Genomic DNA, 25,401 nt, shown 5'->3' on the forward strand with positions numbered 1-25,401 from the left:
ACTTGTCTAGTGCTACAATACTTATTAGCTATGAAATATGGTGTATTCACAAAGATTAATGCTTTTGATATAAAACCATGTATGCAGAAAGGGTAAGACCAAATCAGTTGACATTTCTCTTCCCTCTGAGAATAATTTACATTTAATGTGAGCTTTGTTGTTAAAGCAAATACAAAATATCATATAGACAGTAACTGTCTGGTGTAACTGCCTTGGTATCTGTTGTAAACCACCCAGAGTCCCCCTTTTGGGGGGAGATGGGTGGTGGCAAAATTAAACAAACAAACAAATAAATAAATAAATCTGATGTGCTAAGAAGGGATTCACAATTATTGTATCCTAATCTGTTCCCCAGGAAAGCAAATATGTGTGTAATCTAAATATCTAAATAGCAGCCAAGAGCCAATTGGATGAATTCTATTTTGGGGAAGCAAAAGTAAGGCCACTATATAAGCACCCTTTACCATCTTCAACTAAAGCCAAAAACATTGTCAGGAGAAATTGGGAAGAAATTCTCAAGCTTCCTGAGAATAGGAAAGAAATGGGAAACCCTCCTTTGCTATTCTGAGAAATAGCATGGCAGATTTTAGTTTGAGCACCCACATGGATGATATCTGGTGCCAGTTTTTTCCCCATTATAGTAAGATGCTCTGCTTTAAAACATGGTTGGGATTTATGGGATTTATATCTGTATCTATAAATTAGCATAAGAAGTTTTTATTCAAATCAGCACCTTATTTGTCATTTGTTTGTTTCCTTAGGGACACTTTATATGTCTTACACTGCTCTGTGTTAATATCTAACTCAAATTTACATTTAGAATGAAAAAAAATTAGGCCAGTAAAAAGCAATCATATCACTAGTTCCTTTAGGAATTCTTGCTACGTTGTCGCTAGTGATTAGATTTCTCAAGTGCTATTATCTGTGCAACAAAAGGCAGTTTAACTTAATTTTGGGATGTTGTAGGTTTTTAAACACTGCTATTCTTTACTCATCTTCATTATCAAAGATGCTGAGTTCTGAATAGAGATTCAACACATTTCAGTCTGTATTTAAAGTCTTGCCCTGTATGCATTCTCCTTCATCAAGGAAAATCCTTACAGAGGGATATAAATTGGGCAGTTTAAGGACCCCAGAGAGCCAAGAAATTAACCATATATATTTAATCTGCCCATGACACTCTCCTACATTAATGCTGTTGAATTCCCAGTAAGGTAAAATCTTAATTTAATGGACCATCTGGGTGGGTGGAATATCTGTTATACCCCAATGTTTGTTAAATCTGAATTTGCATCATTGGTGTCAATTGATGTCATTTACATCACTGGTGTTAATTTATGTGAAATGGCCAGACTACCTGCCTGAGATACCATTAGTTTTCTCTGTTATTTTGAGGGGATCTCCAGAAGCAAACTGTGTCTGTTGTATCCTCATAAATTCACTAACTAGGTGTTTTAAACTGTGGTTTTACTGTAACTGGCATGTTTTTCATTTTCTGCAGAGCTTTAAAGAGTTCAAGTGTAGGTTTTTCAAAGCCACAGAACACAGGCATACACATGAGGAATATTCATAGGGTTCTTTATTGTGGCATGTACTTGTTGTTGTTTATTTGTTTAGTCACTTCCGATTCTTCGTGACTTCATGGACCAACCCACGCCAGAACTTCCTGTCGGTCATCAACATCCCCAGCTCCCCCAGGGATGAGTCCGTCCCCTCCATCCACCTTGCCCTTGGTCAGCCCCTCTTCCTTTTGCCTTCCACTCTCCCTAGCATCAGCATCTTCTCCAGGGTGTCCTGTCTTCTCATTATGTGGCCAAAGTATTTCAGTTTTGCCTTTAATATCATTCCCTCAAGTGAGCAGTCTGGCTTTATTTCCTGGAGGATGGACTGGTTTGATGTTCTTGCAGTCCAAGGCACTCTCAGAATTTTCCTCCAACACCACAGTTCAAAAGCATCGATCTTCCTTCGCTCAGCCTTCCTTATGGTCCAGCTCTCGCAGCCATATGTTACTACGGGGAACACCATTGCTTTAACTATGCAGGCCTTTGTTGTCAGTGTGATGTCTCTGCTCTTAACTATTTTATCGAGATTTGTCATTGCTCTTCTCTCAAGGATTAAGCGTCTTCTGATTTCCTGACTGCAGTCAGCATCTGCAGTAATCTTTGCACCTAGGAATACAAAGTCTTTCACTGCTTCTACATGTTCTCCCTCTATTTGCCAGTTATCAATCAAGCTGGTTGCCATCATCTTGGTTTTTTTGAGGTTTAGCTGCAAGCCAGCTTTTGCACTTTCTTCTTTCACCTTCATCATAAGGCTCCTCAGTTCCTCTTCGCTTTCAGCCATCAAAGTGGTATCATCTGCATATCTGAGATTGTTAATGTTTCTTCCAGCGATTTTAACTCCAGCCTTGGATTCTCAAGCCCAGCATGTCACATGATCTGTTCTGCGTACAAGTTGAATAGGTAGGGTGAGAGTATACAGCGCTGCCGTACTCCTTTCCCAATCTTAAACCAGTCCATTGTTCCGTGGTCTGTTCTTACTGTTGCTATTTGGTCGTTATACAGATTCTTCAGGAGGCAGACAAGATGACTTGGTATCCCCATACCACTAAGAACTTGTCACAATTTGTTATGGTCCACACAGTCAAAGGCTTTAGAATAGTCAATAAAACAGAAATAGATGTTTTTCTGAAACTCCCTGGCTTTTTCCATTATCCAGCGGATATTGGCAATTTGGTCCCTAGTTCCTCTGCCTTTTCTAAACCCAGCTTGTACATCTGGCAATTCTCGCTCCATGAATTGCTGAAGTCTACCTTCTAGGATCTTGAGCATTACCTTACTGGCATGTGAAATGAGTGCCACTGTTCGATAGTTTGAACATTCTTTAGTGTTTCCCTTTTTTGGTATGGGGATATAAGTTGATTTTTTCCAGTCTGATGGCCATTCTTGCGTTTTTCAAATTTGCTGGCATATAGCATGCATTACCTTGACAGCATCATCTTGCAAGATTTTGAACAGTTCAGCTGGGATGCTGTCGTCTCCTGCTGCCTTGTTATTAGCAATGCTTCTTAAGGCCCACTCAACCTCACTCTTCAGGATGTCCGGCTCTAGCTCCCTGAGCACACTGTCAAAGCTATCCCCGATATTGTTATCCTTCCTATACAGGTGTTCTGTATATTCTTGCCACCTTTTCTTGATCTCTTCTTCTTCTGTTAGGTCCTTGCCATCTTTGTTTTTGATCATACCCATTTTGGCCTGGAATTTACCTCCCATGTTTCTAATTTTCTGGAAGAGGTCTCTTGTCCTTCCTATTCTATTGTCTTCTTCCACTTCTGCGCATTGCTTGTTTAAAAATAATTCCTTATCTTTTCTGGCTAACCTCTGGAATTTTGTATTTAATTGGGCATATCTCCCCCTATCACTGTTGCCTTTTGCTTTCCTTCTTTCTTGGGCTACTTCTAATGTCTCAGCAGACAGCCATTTTGCCTTCTTGGTTTTCTCTTTCTTTGGGATGTATTTTGTTGCCGCCTCCTGAACAATATTGCAAACTTCTGTCCAGAGTTCTTCCGGGACCCTATCTACTAAGTCTAGTCCCTTAAATCTATTCTTCACCTCTACTGCATATTCCTTAGGAATATTAGTGAGCTCATATCTAGCTGATCTGTGGGTCTTCCCTAATCTCTTTAGTCTGATCCTAAATTGTGCAATGAGAAGTTCATGATCTGAACTACAGTCAGCTCCAGGTCTTGTTTTTACCAACTGTATAGATGTCCGCCACCTTTGGCTGCAAAGTATGTAGTCAATCTGATTTCGGTGTTGTCCATCTGGTGAAGTCCATGTATAAAGCCGTCTCTTAGGTTGTTGGAAGAGAGCGTTTGTTATGCAGAGTGAGTTGTCTTGGCAAAATTCTATCAGCCTATGTCCTGCTTCGTTTTCTTCTCCCAGGTCATGCTTACCTGTAATTCCAGGTGTCATTTGACTGCCCACCTTAGCATTCCAGTCTCCTGTGATGAAAATAACATCTTTTAGGCGTGTTGTCCAGTAGGTGCTGCAGATCCTCATAGAACTGATCTACTTCAGCTTCTTCAGCATCTGTGGTTGGGGCGTATATTTGGATCACTGTGATGTTAGATGGCTCTCCCTGAATTCGAACTGAGATCATTCTATCGTTTTTTGGATTGTATCCAAGCACCGCTTTAGCCACTTTACTATTAATTATGAAGGCTACTCCATTTCTTCTGTAGTCCTCTTGTCCACAGTAGTAGATCTGGTGGTCATTTGATGTGAAGTGGCCCATTCCAGTCCATTTCAGTTCACTGACGCCCAAAATGTCTATCTTTAATCTTGACATCTCACCAATAACCACATCCAATTTGCCCTGGCTCATAGATCTTACATTCCAGGTTCCAGTGGGGTGTTGATCCTTAGAACATCAGACTGGCCGTTCACCACCAGCACCGTCGGCCGCTAGCCATCCTTTCGGCTTTGAGCTAGCTGCGTCAACACGTCTGGGGCTAGTTGAACTCATCCTCTGTTCCTCTCCAGTAGCATTTTGACCATCTTCCGACCTGGGGGTCTCACCTTCCGATGGTATACTGACATATCTCTGGTTGTACTGATCCATTTAGTTTTCACGGCAAGAATACTGGGGTGGGTTGCCATTACCTTCCCCAGGGATCGCATTTGGTCTGACCTCTCTGTCATGACCTTCCCATCTTGGGTGGCCCTTCACGGTTTAGCTCATGGCATCATTGAGGTGCTCAAGCTCCAGCACCACGACAAAGTAACTATCCTTTGCTGAAGGTGGCATGTACTACATGCAGAAAACATATTTTTAAATACCCCTTCCTCCCTAAAATTACAGCTACAATAAAAACATGTAGTATCTTTCTCCAAGTTCCAGTGACGATGAGAGCACCATTGGAAGACCTGAAGGACCAGGTTAGGGACAGATCATCATGGAGAAAATCTACCTATGTGGTCACTAAGAGTCAACACTGACTTGCTGCCACATAATCAATCAATCAATCAAGCAAGCAAGCAAATATATTATTATTTTTAAACTTTTAAGAAGTCCATTATTATGTTTGTGGGGCAATAGAAATTAGGGAATCCTCTTTGACATTCCTTCCATGCTTATGAAAAAAGAAGCCCTTGATGTAAAATACTATCCATTTTATTAGGAGCTTCGTTTCTAATTTTTGTTCGGCTGGAGAAACTGATCTGATTAGCTATCTGCCGTCATCTCAACTGCTGAGAGGAAATGCTATGAATCTTGAGTCGTTTCCTTCTGAGCTCTTTCCCATTGATGAACACACTTGTTTTATTTCTCATTCCAGCCCCTGGGATTTTTTCCCCTTCCCTCCTATATCTCAGGTGGCATCACATCATCATAACATCTACTAATCCTTGCAGTCATTCTATGGGGGAGACTTTTCACTGGCTCCACATAATGGCCAGTTGGATTCTTCTCCCCTTTCCCCCTTGCCAGGAAAAGTATACTGGGCAAAAGGACAATAAGAGTAGGAATTAAATTTGGGTTACCTGCTGGGCTATTTTGTTTTTGCACCATACCGGTTGACCAACCAGAGGGAATGCTGGCCATCTCTATGGGAAGAATGCTGAGAAACTGCCTCAGGCCGTCAGAAAATAAACAGGATGGGAGGCTGTGGCCCAGTGCTTTGTCTGAAAGTCTGCTGACTTGGTAAATGGCTCTTTTGTGGCTGGGCATATCCATGATCATAGCCATTCCATGAAAATGTCCATAATATGTTCCAAGATATTTTTTATTTGCCTATCAGCCTCCAGAGTTGGAACTCTTCCCCAGAACAATTCATACTTATGGGTTGGTTAGATAGATGTGGACTCTCAGAAAAATACTGACTGTTGCATGAGTTGTTTGTGTGTAACTAGAGTTGGATTTACTGATATTATTAATATTTAGTTAATATCTGCAGTATCAATCATTCAAATAACACCAACCAATTATAATAACCTTAATTGGATTTTTAAAAATAATAAACAGCATTTGGTTTATATATGGAGATTGGGTTGCATTGTTTGAAATCACAGTGACTCTAAAATAAATCAAAGTTAACAAAATGGGTGCTTAATATCTCTTGAAATTTTCCTTTTACTCCTCTAGTTTATAAATGCTTATGCCAGATAAACATGCTAGTTATTAAACTGTTTCTATACTCTTTGCTGTTGTTTTCTGAAACTGATTAACATGGCTACTCTTTTGGAAATTAATTTTAAAAAGCTCAGCTTTCCACTGACAGCTATTTAGAACATTTAAGTACAGTAGATGTTTGCTGCCACTGTAGGTATGAAGCATTATCATCTTTGAACAGAAAGTAAAATAGGAATGAAAAAGAAAGGACATGATCCTATTTCTCATGAAATAAGCTTCTGTGACTCTGGTACTCCTGAGATGAATTGAGAGAAAAATTTCCAGGATTCCCAGTAACTGATTGGGAATTATGGCATTGAAGATCCAATGTATCTAATGCCTAACTCATGAGTATTTTAACAACAGCCAAATGATTAGATTCACTGCAATTTCTTTTTGCCTAAAGCAAATATCCTTATACTTCAATTACCTTAAATGAGATACTTAATTCAGTAAACTAACCTTCCTTTCTTCCCTCCCTCCCCTGATTGTAATTCAGTCATATCTGCAAATTTGAAGTGAAGAGATTTGTCAAGCACACGGCATTGTCAAAGAAAGTGGATTTTAAATCATACTCACTGCCCTGATGCTTTCAAAATGTCCTCCTTCTTTTTCAAAATCGATAGGCTGTCCATTCAGAGTCCAGTGAAAGATGACATCTAAAGTGGGGTCATGAAAAGCCTTGCAGCTGAGGACAATGCTTTCTCCCACAGTGAGCTCGGTCCTCTTGGGGGATAGGTCTATCCTGGTAGGCTCTGGGAGACAAAACAAATCAATGGCACAAACTGTTAGACTGGGGAATATCTCTGTATACATAGTTTTTACTGGTTGGGCTTGCACTGATTGACACTCTTTCAAAATAGAAGGAAGAGTCAGGGAAATGTAGACAGAGGTATTCTGTGTTGTGCAGGAAACTTCCCATTTTGTTTTCCCTTCTCACAGTCATCATAAAAGTGTAGAGGGGACAAAGATCAGTCAAATATTCCCAAGTGCCTTAGGTAGTAATTATAATTTCTGGGCATATGTTTTCAAACATGCACATTTCCCTCTTCCTTCTCATATCAGTTTTCTCAGCCCAATGCTTTGTGTTTGTGCTTCAGGAAAAGAAAAAAATATTCAGGCATAATTTTTGGTTTGTAGGATGTTCAGAATGCTGAGTTGGGTTTTAATTCTGGGGTGTTGTCTGCTCCCCTGATAACTTTGTAATGTTTTATGGGTTTTCTTTGTGTTTTTAATTATTTTTTAAAATAAAATTATTTCATTCTTATTGTTAGTCCTTTTGTGTCCATTCTTTGGAAGGGAGGGGAGGAGAGACAGAGAGAGAGAATATGTATTGGACCGCAATTCCTATTTGCTTCCAAGGAGCAAAACTAACAGGTATGATATTATGGTCCATCATATCTACACAGCCCTGGATTTTGGAAGACTGCATGATATAATTATTACAGAACAATACTATAATCCAGAAATGGTTTTCCTAACCTGATGCCTGATGCCCACTAGATATGTTGGATCACTAAACTCATAATCACAGCAGAGTATGATGGGGCTGCAACCTTGGATGGAAGGATTCAGCATGGACCTGTCTTTCTAGACTTGCTATCAGTTCCAAAAAAGGATTGTGATTGCTCAAGGTATATTATGAGAGAAGTCTTAGATCCAAAGGGTCCACTATCCTTTCCCCACTGCTCCAAAACCATGAGAAAAGAACAAGAAGCAAACATCTCATCATTCTTACTTCTGCCCTACCAGGGCTGTAATTAGCAGAGTACTGGAATACCAGCATGTTAGTATTGTTGGAGTAAGTGCAAACCTACTCAAATCAATCATATTCCTATTATATCTCACCTTTAACAAATACTGAAGCTGTAATTTCTGCTGAACCAAATATATTTTCTCCTCGGCATACATATTTCCCCTCATCAGATTTGGAGGCATTCAGAATTTGCAGGCTTCCATCTGGAAGAACAGTTACCCTGAAAATTATAAAAAGAAAGTTTTTATCCTGAAATTGCATACGAAATTATCTCAAATGAAGGCAACTTCTATAGTGTCTTTTTTTAAAAGCTTTGTAAATAAAATTATGGGGTCTGGCCATGTTTCTTAAGTATGAAGGAAAGGAATTGAATTTGCCAGGCTTTCAAATAAGGGTAAAATAAAGTTTTCTGTTTTAAGGAGCCAGGTTTCTTAACCAGCAGACTAATCTTTTATTAAGAATGTGCTCATAATATGCTTGTTTTAGCAAACAGTAAAGCATAATGAGTTTTTAAAATGACATCTGTCTTTCACTGAATGTGTAACTTTATCATTCAAAGATCTTTTAATATTAAGCACCAGCTGTTCAAATGGAATATGATAGTGACCTTAAAAAAGTATAACAAAAACATGGTAAAAAGAAGAAGCAGATGGGGGAAAGAAGAGAAAATTAATTGAATATAGCCAAAAGATGATTTATAGTATATTCTATGCCAGTGTAGCATGAAGATAATAAATGAATTTTGGCTACAAATGCATATTATTTTCCTTTATTACAGTTGCATAGCATATTATCAAAATGAAATTGAAGGGTGGAATTAAACTTCATGAGAACTGCGATGCTACTTCTGAACATAGAAGCCATATAGAGTATTGCCTCCCATACCATAATAATACACATTTTATTTTTACCCTTCATCGACCCTTTAATGCCAATTTGGGTGACATGCTTGACCAGGGGGAATTTAATGCTCCACCCCATTAACTGGATGTTCTCAGGAACATCATGAACTCCTTCCTTAATTCACTGAAGCATGGCATTCGCAGGGGATCATGATACGCACATCCACCTGATATATGTCAGTATATTTGATTTAGTATGGCCAGGTTGACTTCTTTGATTAGAGAAAAGACAATATCTACATTTATTGCTGACTGGTAACCTGTTACGGACTTTTTTTCAGAAAACAGAAAAAAATGAACTTATGATTTACGGTTTTGATGATTAGACAGGATAGATTATAGAAAGAAGAGAGACATGTAACTAGAGAAAGAGGTAAATTTATAATTGTACTTATAACTTCTGGAAAGAAGATTGGAAGCCACTTCTTTTTATCTTTTTTCTTTCTTTTCTATGTTTCTTTTACTTTTTTTCCCCTTTCTTGCTCTTTAAGCTTTCTCTTTGATTTCTTTCTTTTTCTACCTTACTTTATATTAGTTTGTTTTAGTTTTTACCTTCCTTTTTAAAACTTTTAAATATATCCATATCTATATCATCTATATCTATATCTATATAATCCATATCCACATCTGATGCAGTAGAAATAGTACTTTCTATAATCATTAACATTGTGCAAATCGTTTCCTCAATTTCTGATACTGACAGATGAGTAAGAGTAGCCAAACTAGCACCTGTCAGGCATAAATGGACTTGAGGAAGCCCCATGTTTTGCTAAAATACAATGAAAAATGAGCTACAGAATGAAGTAAAGGGAAAACAGGTAGAAGTGGGCATGGAATGGAAGAGGGTTCATCAGATTACAGAAACACTACAAAGGAGTATTTCATGCTGCGACATTTTGTTGGTGGCCCTGAGGGATAGGTATTTCACTTGGTACTAAATCTGTGTGACAAGCATGCCTCCTGGGAACAGTATTTCACATATACTACACTATAACTGGGAAAGTCACATGCCACTCAGATAAGTTCATATGAGCGAAGACGCTTCTTTAAAAGCTAATCATTATGTCATGCATATATAACAAAATCTTCACTTCTCTCTCTCTCTCTCTTTTTCTCTCACCAACCTGACACATGCTCTTGTGTAGAATTAGGAGCTCTTTCCAAGCCAAGCCAAGACAAATTGAGGGGAAATAAATTATAATTTCTGTTGTTGTTGTTGTATGCAGTTGAAAAAAAATTATCAGGCAAAAAGGTCCCGATTGCCATGAAAAATGTGCTCCAATGTGCTTCTTGAACTGTGAATTCAGACTGTGCTGTAAACAATTCAATCAATGAGGTAAAGAAAGAAAATCTAGGGCATGGAAAAGTAAGACAAGTTGCTTGCTAAATGCTGAATGTGGAGAGTGACAAATTTATAACAGGAGAGTTAAGTGTTCACAGCTGAATTCCTTCCATCTACTCATGCTGGATACATTTCTTGTTGATCTTCATTCTGTGGATTACAATACTGTAGCCTCAGATTTGTGAAGGTGTGATTGATGATCACCAAGTTTATAAGTGAAGCAAGAGCAAAAAACAAAGAAGGAAGCTAATAGCTTAATGGGATAATACATGCTGTGACTCAATCTTTGTTTACATTATTCCAGAAACTTGCATGAATAATGATAGTAACAGTAATTTATTTATTTATCAATTTTTTCACTGCCCATCTCCTCCCACCAGAGGGACTCTGGGCAGTAATAGTAATAGTGGTAATAGTAGTAGTCTTGGAGAACCCTTGCTTCTTAAAAAGAAAGTGCACATGACCTGATCTCCACATTGCCCTAATTGAATAAATATGGTTTGTTGAGTAAGCTATATCTGGCTGGATACATATTCAATTATTCCATAAACTTTAATGGCTGGGTTCATGCAACCTGTAAAGCCACAGGTAGAAAACTTTAAACATTAGTCTGCCCTTTGAGGGTGCCTCAGTGAGATGATGTTGACAGATGGGCAAAGGGAAACATTTCCAGGCTTTGGGGGTATTTTAAAAGGACAGATATGTTAAGTCTGTTAGCTGATGGCCACTTCCTGCCCATGAGCTACCCACTCCTGTGCAAAGGCAAAACTAAACATAGGGATTAAGGCTTAGTGTAACATGAGAAGCAAACCAATATGAGTGTTCTATGGTGCAAAGTAAGGCTAGTGGAGATGCCATCCATGTTGCTGCTGAATCAGTCAACAAATCCTTCTTCTGGTAGTAATTATAAGACCTTAATTATCTTATCAAAGCTCAGATGTTGGGGGCCCGCTATAAATGTTTGGCAGAATGTATTCTTTGAATTCAGCTGTTCTCAGATTTAATTTCTATTATTTCAGGTAAAAAATTATAGGTAAACCTATAAAGTTCTTAGTCAATTGTCACCATCTAGAATTTACAATGTGATTCTGCAGAAGAAAATTTCCCATGTTCAGGACCAAACTTTGTTTCATGTGTTCTAAAACTAATTTTTAAAACAAATAAATAAAGCTACAGAATGACTAAAAATGGTGCTTATGTTAAGTTTAATGTAAGGCTTACTCCATCTGGCATTCGCCAAATGTAGTGAAGTCTGGGAGATCATTTCCAATTTCAAAGGATATCAAGTTAGGAAGCCTGGTATGATGTAAGGATTTGTGAAATGGGAGTGGATATGAGAAATACTGTTTTAAATCTTGACTCAGCTATGATGAACATCAAATACCTTCTGTCAACCAAATCTCCCTAACAGAGTTGCTGCCTAATTTTTTTTAAAAAAATCACATTAATTATGTGATCCATGTAGGAATAAACAACAGGACAGATGTGTGAGAATTAGGTAAAGTCACATAATGTGAGTTTCTACCGCATGAAAAGCCATGTGAAAACTTAACTAAGGTTAAAACTAACCAACCCAGAATGTTGTAAAACTGCAGCTGCTCATTTTTGAACTGAGCTGGTTGTGTTATACAACCAGCCAAAAATAAGCTGCTTATACAGCATCCAGTTGACCCTTTCAGGATTTATTTATTAATTCATTTATTTTACATTAGTTTAAAGGCACAGTTGCACTCCCCTCCAAAAAATTAAAATGAAGAGAAGAACATCACTGGTTGACAATGAATATTCTTCTTTTTACTCATGTACCAGAAAGGGGGAATTCTGAAAAGAAGTGCAAGTGAGGAAGATTTCTTCTTCATGTGGTGGTGCAAATCTGGATTGACCAAATAATAAAACTGTAGAAAAAGAAAAAAGTCATTTATACCACATGTATGCAACGTGCCGTGTAATTTGAGCCTTAGCCAGTATAATGTAGGGGTTTAAAGTTGGATTACGTTGGAAAGTTCTGGTTCAAATCCATCTCTTCCATGAGTGTTCATTGGGTGATTTTGGGTCAATCAATCTCTCAACCCAACCCAACCAGTGTCACTGAGTTGTTATTGGAAAATTGGAGGACAGAAAAGTAGGTATACTTGCTTGAACTCCTGGGAGGAATAGCAGGATATAAATCTAACAAATGAAAAACCTAGATAGCTTCTCGTTTTTCCAGTGTCAAGTACATTCTATTCAATTTCTGCATCCAGTTCTGTTTTTATAAAGTCTGCATGAAGATTTGCACATATTTTCATACACAATTACCTTGCTATGTACTTTTGTTCTCACTTTTCATTATATTTACTTTAATGTAATGCTTTTTTGTATGCTGTTTTACCAATGTATGAGCTTTTATATGCATTTCCCCCTAATATGCACATTTTTCATTTGCAAGACTGCTTTGCAAAATTGGAAAAAAAATGGAATAGAGATTAATTGTCTTCTAGTTCATGTGTAACTTTAAGAGGTGGGAATCAGGCAAGTTCACAATAACCTGTAAGTCAAATAAATTCCTTCTGATCCCTAGCTATAAATATATAAATAATACAACCCACATAAAAGTCAGATAGGAATGATTACAACGTAACTTGCAAGCTACCACGAGAAATAAGGTTTACTGTTGGGTTCCATTTTGACAGGTGGAGCTGGCAAAAAGCCTTGGCAATGATTGCTTTTCCCCAGTACCTACAGAAATGCTTATTTATTTCCTTTCTGCTTGCTATTATATTTCTGCCAAGTCCACTTACTACTTGGTTTTAGAAAATATTAAGCAAAAAACCAACACCTTTTTATTTTAATTTGAAGAATGAGATGACATCAAATTCACTGTTTAATCATGTAATTAAGATATGAGCACTGCTTTCTTCAACCTCACTTTCTAATAATAGGATTAATATGGTGCGGCTACCAGACTGAATGTAGGTCAATAGAGAGGCAAAGAAAAATCAGTGTCATCTGATCAATCCATTGTTTAGACTTTGGGATCTCTCTCTGTCTGTCTCTCTCTCACAAAAACATACATCATGGATCTCCACGAGACAGAACTATTATTTCCCCCAAATAGATTCCATCACAGCCCAGAGAAGAATGAGCAGAAATTAATACAGAACTTTTTTTTTTAATCACAGGGAGAGCAAAGATATGGTAATAAAAGCCCCAAATCAGCAAGTGGGTTAAAGAGAAAAGCATGTAGCTTAAATGGTCTAGTTTCCTACTTTCCTCAGATGACATGGCCACTGGGGGTATGGAATTAGTTTGCGCTGAAGGTTCACAAGGGGGGCTTTTTAGATGCAAAGCATGTTGGAAGGCTGCACTGACTGACTCTTATTACCCCAAAGTCTTTTGCAGAGGTTTGATCAGAGCAATCTGTCTCTTTGTGTTAACTCAGATATAGAACCTGTCAATATTCTTTAAGGTAGATTATGTGGAATGAGGACAAGTATTTGTAAATAGTTCAAACCTTTATTTCTCCTTGACTGTCTTCTGAGTTCTCCATCTCTTTCACCCTAGACTCATAAACATTTGCATCTTAAAGCAGCTGGGAGGGTGTTACTGCTTGGCTAAAAGTTTTTGTGTAACCCAGAAAACAACATAACAACATAGCTGCCCAGAGTCACTTGCTGAGATGGGCGGCTATAGAAATTGAATAAATAAATAAATAAAATAACCTACTGGATTTTATTTTTGTTTTGGAGGAGTAGAGGTGAGCATAGTCCTGCTATTTATTGAATTTGCTATTTTCAGTATTGGCAACCTAATTAGAAGGAAGTTGATGATGGTTAATACCAGAGGTAAAAAAAAAATTGTTGGGACTTACTACACATGGAAGGGGACCTATCCAAAGCATGGTTCATAATTTGAACTGATCAGAGACATCTGCAAGATTAAAGATTTCCATAAAAATGATGAATGCAGTATTGTGATGTAAGCCCTGACCCTTTTGCATGAGGATGTGACAACATGATGTATGCAGAAAAGACACAATTGCAATGGCACAACGCTCCTTTCATCATTTGCTCCCCTCCACCTGCCACTCTCCCCATGGATACTTCTGCAGATGAATACTTTTTCATTCAAGTCAGCCAAATCTTTCACTTAAATGATAGACCTAAGGATTCTTGGAACATTTGTTCTTCCCAGATATTCCCATCTACTTCAGTGGACTAAAAAAATGGAGGAAAAATACATTGATAGGGATGCAGTGATAAGAGGTGGTCTCAAAATGAACATTCTTCTCGTAGACCTCTCAGAGTCTTGTGGTGGTAAAAGGTACCCCCCCCATACACATGTAAGCTGCATTCACTACCTATGGGATGCCCCCCAGTATATATGAACTGCTTAAAGTGCCCTTGTAAGAAAGCATTCACAGCAAGCTGAAGTGACCCTGAGTGGCAACACGGAGAAAACAGTCAGGCCCAGTAAACCACATTGTTTCTATTCACTGACCATATCTCAAAGGTAGTATGGCTAGCATGCTGAGCTAGTATGAAGGGATAAATAATAATAAGGTCCCATGGAGGGGTTTATCTCAAATATTCCGACATCATGCTGTAATTTCCACTGAGTCTGACTTTTCCTTAGTCTTGCCTTTGCAGTGTAGTGGGCCAAAGGGATATAAGCTCTGTTTCTGCTTTTGCTCATGGCCACTCAGCAAAGCATCAAAGCTTTGCTGGGGGTCCAGTATATATGGTATTATTGCTTGCATGCATGTAAATAAAATTACGTTGTATATTCAAAGTGATTTGGTTGCTTTAGGTGAGGCAGGTTTTGGCCACAAATCTTAATAGGTAACTGGCTGGAATGATATTGGATATGCAGTGACTGATGGAGCGGAAGTCTGTTCTGCCTTACCTTAACCTCAAAACTTTATCTTAGTAAAGCGTCACAATTAGGGACAATGCTCTTTCTTTTCACATCCTGAGTATACTACATAAACCTGTTAGTTGATGGGATCTGGACAAGTGTATATTGGCTTGCAAGGAAGTCTCTAGCTTAGGGACTCTAGCTTTCACAGAAACTGGGCTTTTGTTGCCCTTATGTCATTCTGGCCAAAACATGTCAGAATTGTCCTTACTGTTAGCTGGGAATGCTACATGTGGTACAGGTATGACTAAGGCTGGTGATTGAGTCTACACCTTCTTTATATTACAAAAAAGCATTTTATCTCACTTTTCTGCAAGGGATTGGAACACTTGTTTTGGTCCTTAGAGACCTGTTGATCCAGGAAGCATGTCAGAGCCTACAGCAGGCAGAATGAGGGCTGATAGTAGACAAAGCTAGAACTAATGGCTCAGATTAAGAATTTGCATCATAACTGATGGATCTTAGTGACAGTCATGGTATGTACACCCAGGATAGATTTATGAACCATTGAAGTACAATTTCCCCAAATGAAAGAAACAACTAATCTAGTCTTACAAAGGAAAGGATATATAGAGCCACATCTTTCCCTGATGCTTTCTGATATATATCTTTTTTACTTCATTTGAAGGCACAGCTCTGATGTTAAAAAAGGGCTTCAGAGATGTCAATGAGGAATGGATATCTGAAATTGGATGTGATCCTCCAAGGATTTTTTTCTCCATCCTTTGAGGGGGATATCTGATTTATCCTGTGAGCTCCTGTGATGCTCACAGTAACCCATGGATTGCAAGTTGACACCTTGTTTAATTGGTTCCCTGATTGCTAATTTTGATTCTTTACCATTTTGCTGCTGCTTTCAGCTTGTCGTAATGTTTTTTTAAAATGCTGGGTATTTTAAAAAACTCTTGAGACTTTCCTTTCCTGGAAAGAACTGGATATTAATTTATAACAGCAGCAACAACAGGGACTGTTAGTAATATAATAACCTGAGGAATTGCTATCCAAAATAGAAGCAAGCCAAAATCACATAAAATATAACTTCTTTAAAAAATGTGACTTTAGTACTGTAAACAAGAAAAAAAAAATCCAAGCAAAACCAGTTTTGGAACCTATATATAATTTCGGCTTAGAATCAATTTCTATATGGTTTGAAGCTGATGGAATATTTAATATTATTTCCCTTGGCATCAATTCCTAGATTGTTCATTAGATTCTGAGAACAATAGATTTAGGACAAAATGTGAATTATCCCTTCACCATTGTAAATCTCTCTTTGGGTTCATGACTGACAAAAGGAGAAAATTAGCTCATTCCCAGTCAATTTAAATCATGTGTACGTGCATACATATTCTGTGATAAACTTGGGGCAGTTGTCTTTTTAAGTCTTTAGAAAAAACCAGTTTCCTATTCTGAGCATCATTCAACTCTCAAAGGACTTAAAGGAAAATAGAAACTTGCCATCAAAACCTGATGATAAATAAAGGTATACAAGTGGGATCTGCAGTAAAATGTTGCAAGACATAATGTTGTGTTCAGAATTAAGTTGTAGTCACCTTGTAAGTTCAAAGAGACATCAAAAAAAGAACAGGGAAACCTTAAAGACAAAATTTAAGCTGGATAGTTGCCTAATTCCTGCCCAGGCTGTTCTATTATAGTCATGTGCTCACCCAATTTTTCTCCTGCCCTCAGCCACAATAGTCAATTAGACTTCTGTTGCCACTGAACATGTCCAATCCTCATTGGGATTTTTGGAATCTCGATTTTTTTCTAACATTTTTATTGAGTGGGGATACTTCTACAAACTTGGTATTTTACCAAATGTTGTTTATTTATTAGATTTTTTTGCACACACACACATACATGGTGGCTTTCAAATACAATAAAATGAAAATGCAAAAATACGTAAATACAGAAAAGAACTAAAAACCATAAACTAAATCATAAAACTAAAAACAATACCAAACAATGAGGAGTCACAATCCAAATGTCCTTCAGAATAGCTTGGTCTTTAACGTCTTCCAGAAGGTGACCAAGGGAGAAACAGATCTAACCTTAAGTAGAAGGCATTCTAAAGAGCTAGTGACACCATTGACAAACACTTCCAAGCATCCCCTCCCTCCACAGATCTTCTGAAAGTGGGGAATGATCAGCTGCTTTTCTGGGCACAATTGTAACAGCTGGGCCAACTTCTGTAGGTAGCCTGGCAGCAATGCTTTAAATTATATCTTGAAGCTAATAGGAAATCAGTACAGGGCTTGCAATATCACACGCTCCTAGCAATAACTGCTGACAAGCATCAGGGCCACTGCATTCTGTATTGTCTGAAGTTTCCAGATGGTTTTGAAAGGTAGCTTCATCTAGAGTGGTCTAGATGGTGATATGGGCATGAGTCACTGTCACAAGATCCTCTCATCTCAGGAAAGGCCACAACTGATGCACCAAAAGCCTTTCCCATGGCCATGGCCTACAGCTGCTGTTCTACCAGAAGCCATGAGTCAAGGAGGACCCCCAATATGGAAACCTGCTCCTGAGTGCCTCCCTGCCTAAAGTAAACACCGGGGCTGAGAGAGAATTCCAAGGCACAAATAGCAACTTGCTGTTCAGTTCTCCCATCCAGACCTCATAAAATTCAGGCATTGAGTCACAACCAGGGGCAAGATGTAGAAGTGGGTATCATCAACACACTGATGGTACTGGACCCCAAACTGCTTGATGACCTCCCCCAATGGCTCCAGATAAATGATAAACAGCAGAAGGCAGAGAACAAATCTTTGTGGTACTTTACAACTAAGCAACCACCTATCTGATCTCTCCTCCTACACTACCACCTCCTGGAAAAGTCTGCTAAGGAAAGTACAGAAGCAGCACAGAGCTATATATTATGCACATGCCAGTATGCATAATGAATATCAATCTTACTTCTATTTTTCCATGAAGTACAACCAATTTTAACGTCAGTGGCTATGTTGAGAATTTCTTAACTTTAAAGCTGGCAGTTGAATATTTACATGGAAAGTGTCTCTGTGCTTGGAGTAATAATTGTTGAGTGGAATCATATTTATTATTAAAATGAGCCTTGTAATGTAGTCCATTCAATTGGAACCTATTTCTTCACAAGGTTATTTGAATGCTGCTGCAGTATTAACTGCAGGTAACATAATCTATTTATTTTTGATTGGCTGACCATTCTCTGTTTGAAAAGATACATCACCATTCCTGGGAATAAAGGCACACTGATGAGATAAAGGTGCTTCTAAAATGCCCAAAGTAACATTTCAAGTGAAAGGGTGAATTCCTTGTTGGATGAAATACTTTGCCAGATTTCAGTGACTGCACTTAAAACTTAGCCCAACCAAATATTAAAGCTTTCTTCAAGCTCCATAAATATATAGTATTATTCCCCAAATTTCTCTGATTTATATAGTCGACAGCATAGCTAATGTCAAATATGACTTTCTGATGAATTTTTAGTTTGCAAATTCCAAATTGTTTAGACACATGTTCCATTTCAGTTAGGACTGATTGATTGAGTGTTGCAATGAGAAATGCCATAAATAACAATGACAAAGTAGGTGAAGCCGGAAGGCTTCAATCTGAAGTTGTTTTGAATTAAAAATAGAAATGTCAGACTTTGGAAGAAAAACTGCAAGAGGCTCATAATTCTCACTTCATGAGCCCTGAATTCCTCTCTGGCTGAGAGAAAAGATTTCAATCCCACTTTTCTTGTTTTCACACCCAGTTCTGACGCTGATGACAGAATCATTAACAGACGGAAGCAGGCATTTATTTATTTATTTGCTTATTTATTTGCTTATTTATTTATTTTCATCACTGACAAGATAAACTGACACCAGATAAAATAACAGTCTGTCTCCAGGAAGGCTTTTAACTTAGATTCCTATACACAAGACTCCATTTTTAGTCTTTTCTTCTTGGAAAGAGTTCATCAAAAATCCAAAAGATTTTTACAAATATTTTTACAAAGAATTCTGCCCACCTTCCAGTGGAACCACTGGGTGGGTGGGGGGAGTGTTATATAAAAATTCAAGATGGCAGCTGTAACTATGCAGTTGAAGTTCAATTGCATGGCTGTGGCTGCCAGTTTTTGTTGATTTTACTTTTCTTGGTGCCTTTGCCTGGACAAGCTCCTGCAGTTTGCTTTGCAAGATTTCAGAAGTGGTTTGCCATTGCTTCCTTCCTAGGGCTGAAAAAGAGCGACTGGCCCAAGGTTACCCAGCTGGCTTTGTGCCTAAGGTGGAAGTAGAATTCACGGTCTCCTGGTTTCTAGCCTGGTGCCTTAACCGCTACACCAAATTGGCTCTTTTATACCACTGATACCCTCTAAAAATGAATTTCTAAGGTTTTCCTCAAATGTAAGTTAAGGTAAAACAATTTTACTGATTTATATTTAGGTTTCTGTATGTAGAGTGCATTTACTCTCTTCTTCCTCTCACAGTGAAGTTACCTGTTGCAATAGCTCTGTTATATTGTTTTAACTTTTAACTTTTTGAATCATTTTAGTGGCTTGTTTTATTTTACCCCATTTTTGGATTAATTTTAATGAAAAGTAATGTTACTATCTTAATCAATCAGTTAAATTTATTTTGCTATTCTTTATGTTCTTAGGACATTTCAGGAGGTTTTCTTATGTCTATGCCTCCTGGATTTGGGGCAAATAAATCAATGTATATTTTCCTTCTTAAGACTCAGACCCTTGGCTTATGGTCACAAGAATTCCCAAACAACTGGCCACCACAGATACCATCCAGTTTAATCACTAACTCTGGCAGTTTAACCCCATTCTTTGTTGGGGAAACCATTTTTCAACCTGTTAATAGTATATGCAAATTTTCTGCAAATTTACATCTTCAATTGGGCTCTTGTTTTGATGATGCATTGTACAGGGCAATGGGTAACATTGTATTCCTATTCCAATTTCTCTCCAGATTTGGCCCTTGCCAGATTTATAGGGCAGCACTGATGAGTTAAAGATCTGTCATGCTTGGTTTTAGGGTGGTTTTTTTTTTTTTTTTGCCAAATCTCTGCAAATTCCCACTCTGCTTCCTTTCTGCATCCATACCTATTTTCTCTCTTTAAGATGAACAATGGTCACAAGTGAATTGCGAACTTGATTACAGCTCCACTTAAAAGGAATCCTAATTTAGGTGTGCAACCACATCAATATTCCTTTCCACATGATTTTGATACTGATACATATATGCTTCATAATAATTGGAGAGAAATGGGAGAAGTGATGTGAACTGCAAATTCTGATAAAGTACACAGATGCCCATGTTCAAATGTACTTTACAGTGTTAAACAAAAGGCAGGTCATAACAAATGGTCCATTCATGACATAAAAAATAAATGACGTTATGCAACTGCTCATCTTCCATTGTAGCCTTTATGCATGCTTTTAAAAAGAATATCATATTCAATGCAGGGGATCCACAGGATTGAAGCTTTTACTCCAAATAACAAAAACAGCTCCACACAGTCATGATGTAAGCTCTTTTTGCTGAATTTGATAAGAGAAGATGGAATGTAAAGGATAAAATGTTTAACTCAACACTGAATGGGAAGTAGGACAAGAATATGTGATGACCCTTTCATTATTTAATATATTTATGAACAAATGTATAAGGAACGCTTGTGATTGGATGTGTGTGGGATGGGACATGAACCTGTGTGCATTTTTGTATGGAGATGATGGAGAGTTGTTGGCTGATTCGCAGCAAATGTTAACATATATTGTATGAACTTGTTTGTTGTTTATCAGATTATTTTAGTCTGGGCTGCCTTAGCTGTTTTTATTTATTCATTTTTTCCTAGTTTTGTATGCCATCAGAGTCCACTGGAGTTGGGCAGCCAATAAATTTAAATAAATAAATAAATTCTAACAAAGTGTATGGATGTCAATGCCTCAAAGACAGGGTAATAGAGTGAATGATTGCAAGTTTTCCTTCTATAACTTGGCAAAACTTAGAGCAAGAAGACATGTCTGTATAGCTTCACAGAATGTTTACTAAAGATGGGGAAGCAGTGGAAGAAATATTAAGATGTGCAAAGGTGGGTAGAAAGAGAGTGATGTTGGTAAAAAAAAGTGGTTGTATATAACAGCACATAAGTGGGACTTTTGTTAAGTGGGAGTGAGAGTTGGATATGTCAGAAGTAATATAAAGGTAAGATGAATATAGTGGGAGTGTGAATGATACATGAGAAAAGATAAGGTCAAGAATCAATGCGTGCTGAATGAATGTGGGCTGAATAAAAATTGAATTACCAGTATGAAAGAAGGCTAAGATGGAATAAATAAGGAAGAGCGAGAGGGTAGATAGAAGAGAGGGAGAGGACCAATTGCTGATTCCTCACAAAGAGAGAAGTGAAAAATTTAAAGAACAAAAGGCAATGGATGAAGCAGTATATGGATGTGGTAGAAAGAAGAATGGTTTGCAACAATAGAAAGGTATGCAGAGGTATAGTGATTGGTCTTGGTTTTCATTAGATTTAGCTATTATTTTCTTTTCTTTCCTTTTCTTATTTTATGCTTTCAATTACTTTTGGTTTACTAGTTCTCACATTTCTGCACTCTGCATAATACTGTTAAAGGAAATAGTGATACACATACACACAAACCAATGAGCCAGTTGACTCTTGAAAACTACTTTTTTGCTTCCCACTGTCACACTGCTTACTATCCAATTTCCTATTCTTGTTGCCAACATACACAAATGCATTGATATTCAAGCTGCAGGTTAATAATCAGACAGATAATCCCTTCTCTCTTTAATCATTTATGAATGAATTATAAACAAAGACTCCATAGTATATTGAAAAAAGCTCTTGCTTTTTTGTGTTTCCCATAATGTCCACTTTAACCTTGGAAAGCTAGACACTCTGAAACAAGAGTGACCATTGCAAGGTACCTTGCGGCCATCACACCACTTTGTAGCTACTAAAGAAAAGGTGAGATTCTAATATGTGATGTCTTATATAGAACCTTGACACTGGATTTTTGCACTAAGAATTTAGAAAAAGAATTGAGTTATTGTATGCGATGACTGGCAGAATGAATAAAGCGACATCTATTTTTTGCTAACCTTACAAGATGAATTATGAGTCTACATTTAGAAAAAACAGTCAAAACTGTTTCCTGATGAGTTTATTGCCAGAAATATTAGGGGTGGAAAGGCATTAATTACTACTTCCAAACTGTCTATTGATTAGAAAGTCTCCAGGCCTTGTAAGCAATGGTTTACCCTGCTGGAGCTTTTACACCTTAGCTGTAAGTTCAGAAGTTCTGACGGTGAACAGCATTGACAGTTTCCATGGGACATACTGTGCCTTCTTCTTCTCAAAAGTGGAAATGTTGCTCAATACAGGGGAACAGAGATGAAATTTTGGACTCAGTAACTTTTTTCAAAAATACAGGTGGAAAAAAAAATTGAGAATCCAACACTCATCTTATTATTTTTTAATTATTTATGTTAAAAAGGTAAATATTCCCTTGAGTCCAGCTAGTTCCTGGTGACTATACTGACATATCCATGTTGTTTCTTAGCAACAATAAATAAATAGCACTGCCTTCTTCTGGGACTTTTTTGTTAAAACTTCCCAATGTACTTATTTTTATTTATTTGTCAAATTTATATAGAAACCAGGAGTCTGTGAGTTCTAGTCCTGCCTTAGGCATGAAAGCCGGCTGGGTGACCTTGGGCCAGTCACTCTCTCTCAGCCCAACTCACCTCCCAGGGTTGTTGCTGTGGGGAAAATAGGAGGAGGAAGAAGCATTAGGTATGTTTGCTGCTTTGAGTTATTTATGAAAATAATAAAGGTGGGGTAGAAAATAAATAAATAAATAGCTGCCCATCTCAGAAACAAGTGACTCTGGGTGGCGTACATCAAAGCTAAAAAAACAATTAGTTAATATATACCAAACAATTGCTGCTGTTGCTGCTGCTGCTGCTGCTGTTATTATTATTATTATTAAAAACAAACTGTAAAAACAAAGCTAAATGAAAATCTACACAAGCTGACCATGGGTCCAAGCAAAACTCTCCCATTAACACATCCTGTGGGCATTAGTTGGAGGTGCTTAGTACTCACATCTGTTTAAGTGACATCTAAATAGCTTATTTCACAGCGTAAGGTCCTAATTTTTACAACTACTTTCCCTTAATTTTTCTGATTCTTTCCAGATGGATTTGCTATCAACAGTCTAGGTTCCAAAGCTGACATTTACTGCATATTTCCAAAATGGTAATGAAACTAACTGGGAGTAAACAAAAGAGCTACCTCCGCTTGTTCTGTGAATGGCTGCCTGTATGGAGAGTTGCCTCTTTTTCTGGACATTTCTTAGAGATGCTCCTCTAGATCTGGGACTAAGCCTTAATGCAGACTTTTTTTTTTTTTTAGTTTTGCCTTAGCATGATGTGTGAATCAAGCCATTGGGTTTTTTTAAGCCATGCATTCTGTGTCATAGGTGAATCAGGCTACCATGGCTTACTTGACAAACCATGGTGAAAACAGATCCAGGGTTATCATAGAGATTAATATGCTGAGGACTCAGGGATGCTTGTGTCCCCAACCCTCAGAGCTTCCTCTGATTATAATTGCTGAAAATGGGCAGCCTGATTGCTGCTCTTTTGGGAGGGAAACACAGCAAAACATAAAAGTATGGTTTAAAACTGTCTTAACATAGATTTAAACAAGGTAGGAATAATATACAGAGTATGAGTTCTGGAATTCTTTCCAGCCTCTTTGCCAGTGGTGGCCATAGGAGATATTTGGATTGTGTTCAGTATAATCGAATTATGGATTGTGTGTGTGTTTTTGTTCTCCCCTTATGATACATCTCTGCCTGCCTGTAGACAGAGCATGTATGCATGATCTGGAAACAATGGATGTGGTGCATATAATTTGCTCAGCATCTTATGACCAGGAAGGAATGGGACAGGGTGCTTAGAGCAGTGTTTCTCAACCTTGTCAACTTTAAAAGGTGGGGACTTCAACTCCTAGAATTCCCCAGCCAGCATACTGGTTGGGGAATTCTGGGAGTTGAAGTCCACACCTCTTAAAGTTGACAAGGTTGAGAAACACTGGTTAGACTGAAGCAGTTGGCGGCCTTGTGAACTGCTCTCCAAATGCCTTTCCCATAAACATTCATTGGGGAAATTTTTCTTTGATGTTTTTCTCTGCAGCCATTTCCGGTTCACTCTTGCTTTTGCCTACTTTACCCCAGTACCAAATTTGATCCAATTCTGTTCTGTTATCCTCCTTACTGACAGACGGACAGAAGAACCACAAGCCCCATTTCGTAGTTTCTTTCCAATATTCTGCTGCATTCAGAAAAATAATAGGAAGTTCACCCCCAAACAAGGGGAAAAGCTTTCCCGCTGCAGTCCATGGAGCCTATTGTGATTTTGGAAAGCCTTGAAAATCTGGTTTTTCAGAAAACATGGGGCAGAGTGGTTTGTGATCCATCTCCTGTAATCCTATTGTGTATTGTTATTTGTGCCTTTCTTTTTCTATCTGTTGTTTTAATCCCAATGTTCGTATTTTGTAAGATCCCTAGACTTGCCATGGCAATTGAGACTCCCTGTATGTTTGTTTAAATTAACATAAATAAATAAAACAAAATTTTGGCTCCACCCATCCATGTGAAGTCTCTCTGCACACTTTCATCAACACCCTGCCTTTGTTGCCTGTGTAGTTTTGTAAAATGTGAAGGTTGCCCCTTTGTCACCCAAACGTTGCTTACCCCATGGTTACACACACTGTGTGAACCAAGCTGATATCTAGTTCTCCTTCAGCAGAAAGCCACGTGCTCTGTTAGGAACAGCAAATCCAGCTGCAAGTCTCTGGAAGACTAGGAGATGGCAGCCAATGGTTAAAGCTTTTTATGGTGTTGGTGCCATCTAATGGTCACCTGGAATTTTGCAACTCAGGTATACAATAGTAGGTTTAGCTGTATGGAAGGCTCCTTTTGAAAACTTTCAAAGTAGTTTTGGGAAATAGCAAGGTCAGTTGCTCAAAGACAAGAAGAAGTAAAACAAAGGTTCAGTGGACTAGCACAAATTCTTTGAAGAGCTAAAGCAGTTCTGTGGGATCTCAGCCATAATAAACAAGTTAAAATACACTTAATAAACGAAGAAGAAATATGATGTCAGAAACATATCACTGCCCTATTCAAACAGGGATGAAGTTAATGGCCACTGATGAAAGAAACTGGGAAAAAACCAACCCTGATCTCTCTATTCACTATACAAACAAGAAAAGATGTGCCACCAAAAGACAAAGTGCTCTGGCTTACATTCTTATCACTGCTATACAAA

The 25,401-nt window shown here is 38.0% G+C and overlaps 1 protein-coding gene across 1 annotated transcript in view; it reads right to left on the reverse strand.

Annotated features, from left to right (window-relative positions):
• Positions 1–25,401, reverse strand: part of CNTN5 (contactin 5) — a 255,596-nt gene that overhangs the window by 79,127 nt on the left and 151,068 nt on the right. Inside the window, exons 10-11 of the mRNA XM_063305866.1 lie at positions 8,020–8,147; positions 6,751–6,926 (exon numbers count right to left, since the gene is read on the reverse strand). Coding sequence (XP_063161936.1) covers positions 6,751–6,926; positions 8,020–8,147 — 304 coding nt within the window. The remainder of the gene's footprint in view (positions 1–6,750; positions 6,927–8,019; positions 8,148–25,401) is intronic.

Source organism: Candoia aspera, chromosome 5 (assembly GCF_035149785.1).
Source record: "Candoia aspera isolate rCanAsp1 chromosome 5, rCanAsp1.hap2, whole genome shotgun sequence".
Taxonomy (NCBI): Eukaryota; Metazoa; Chordata; class Lepidosauria; order Squamata; family Boidae; genus Candoia; species Candoia aspera.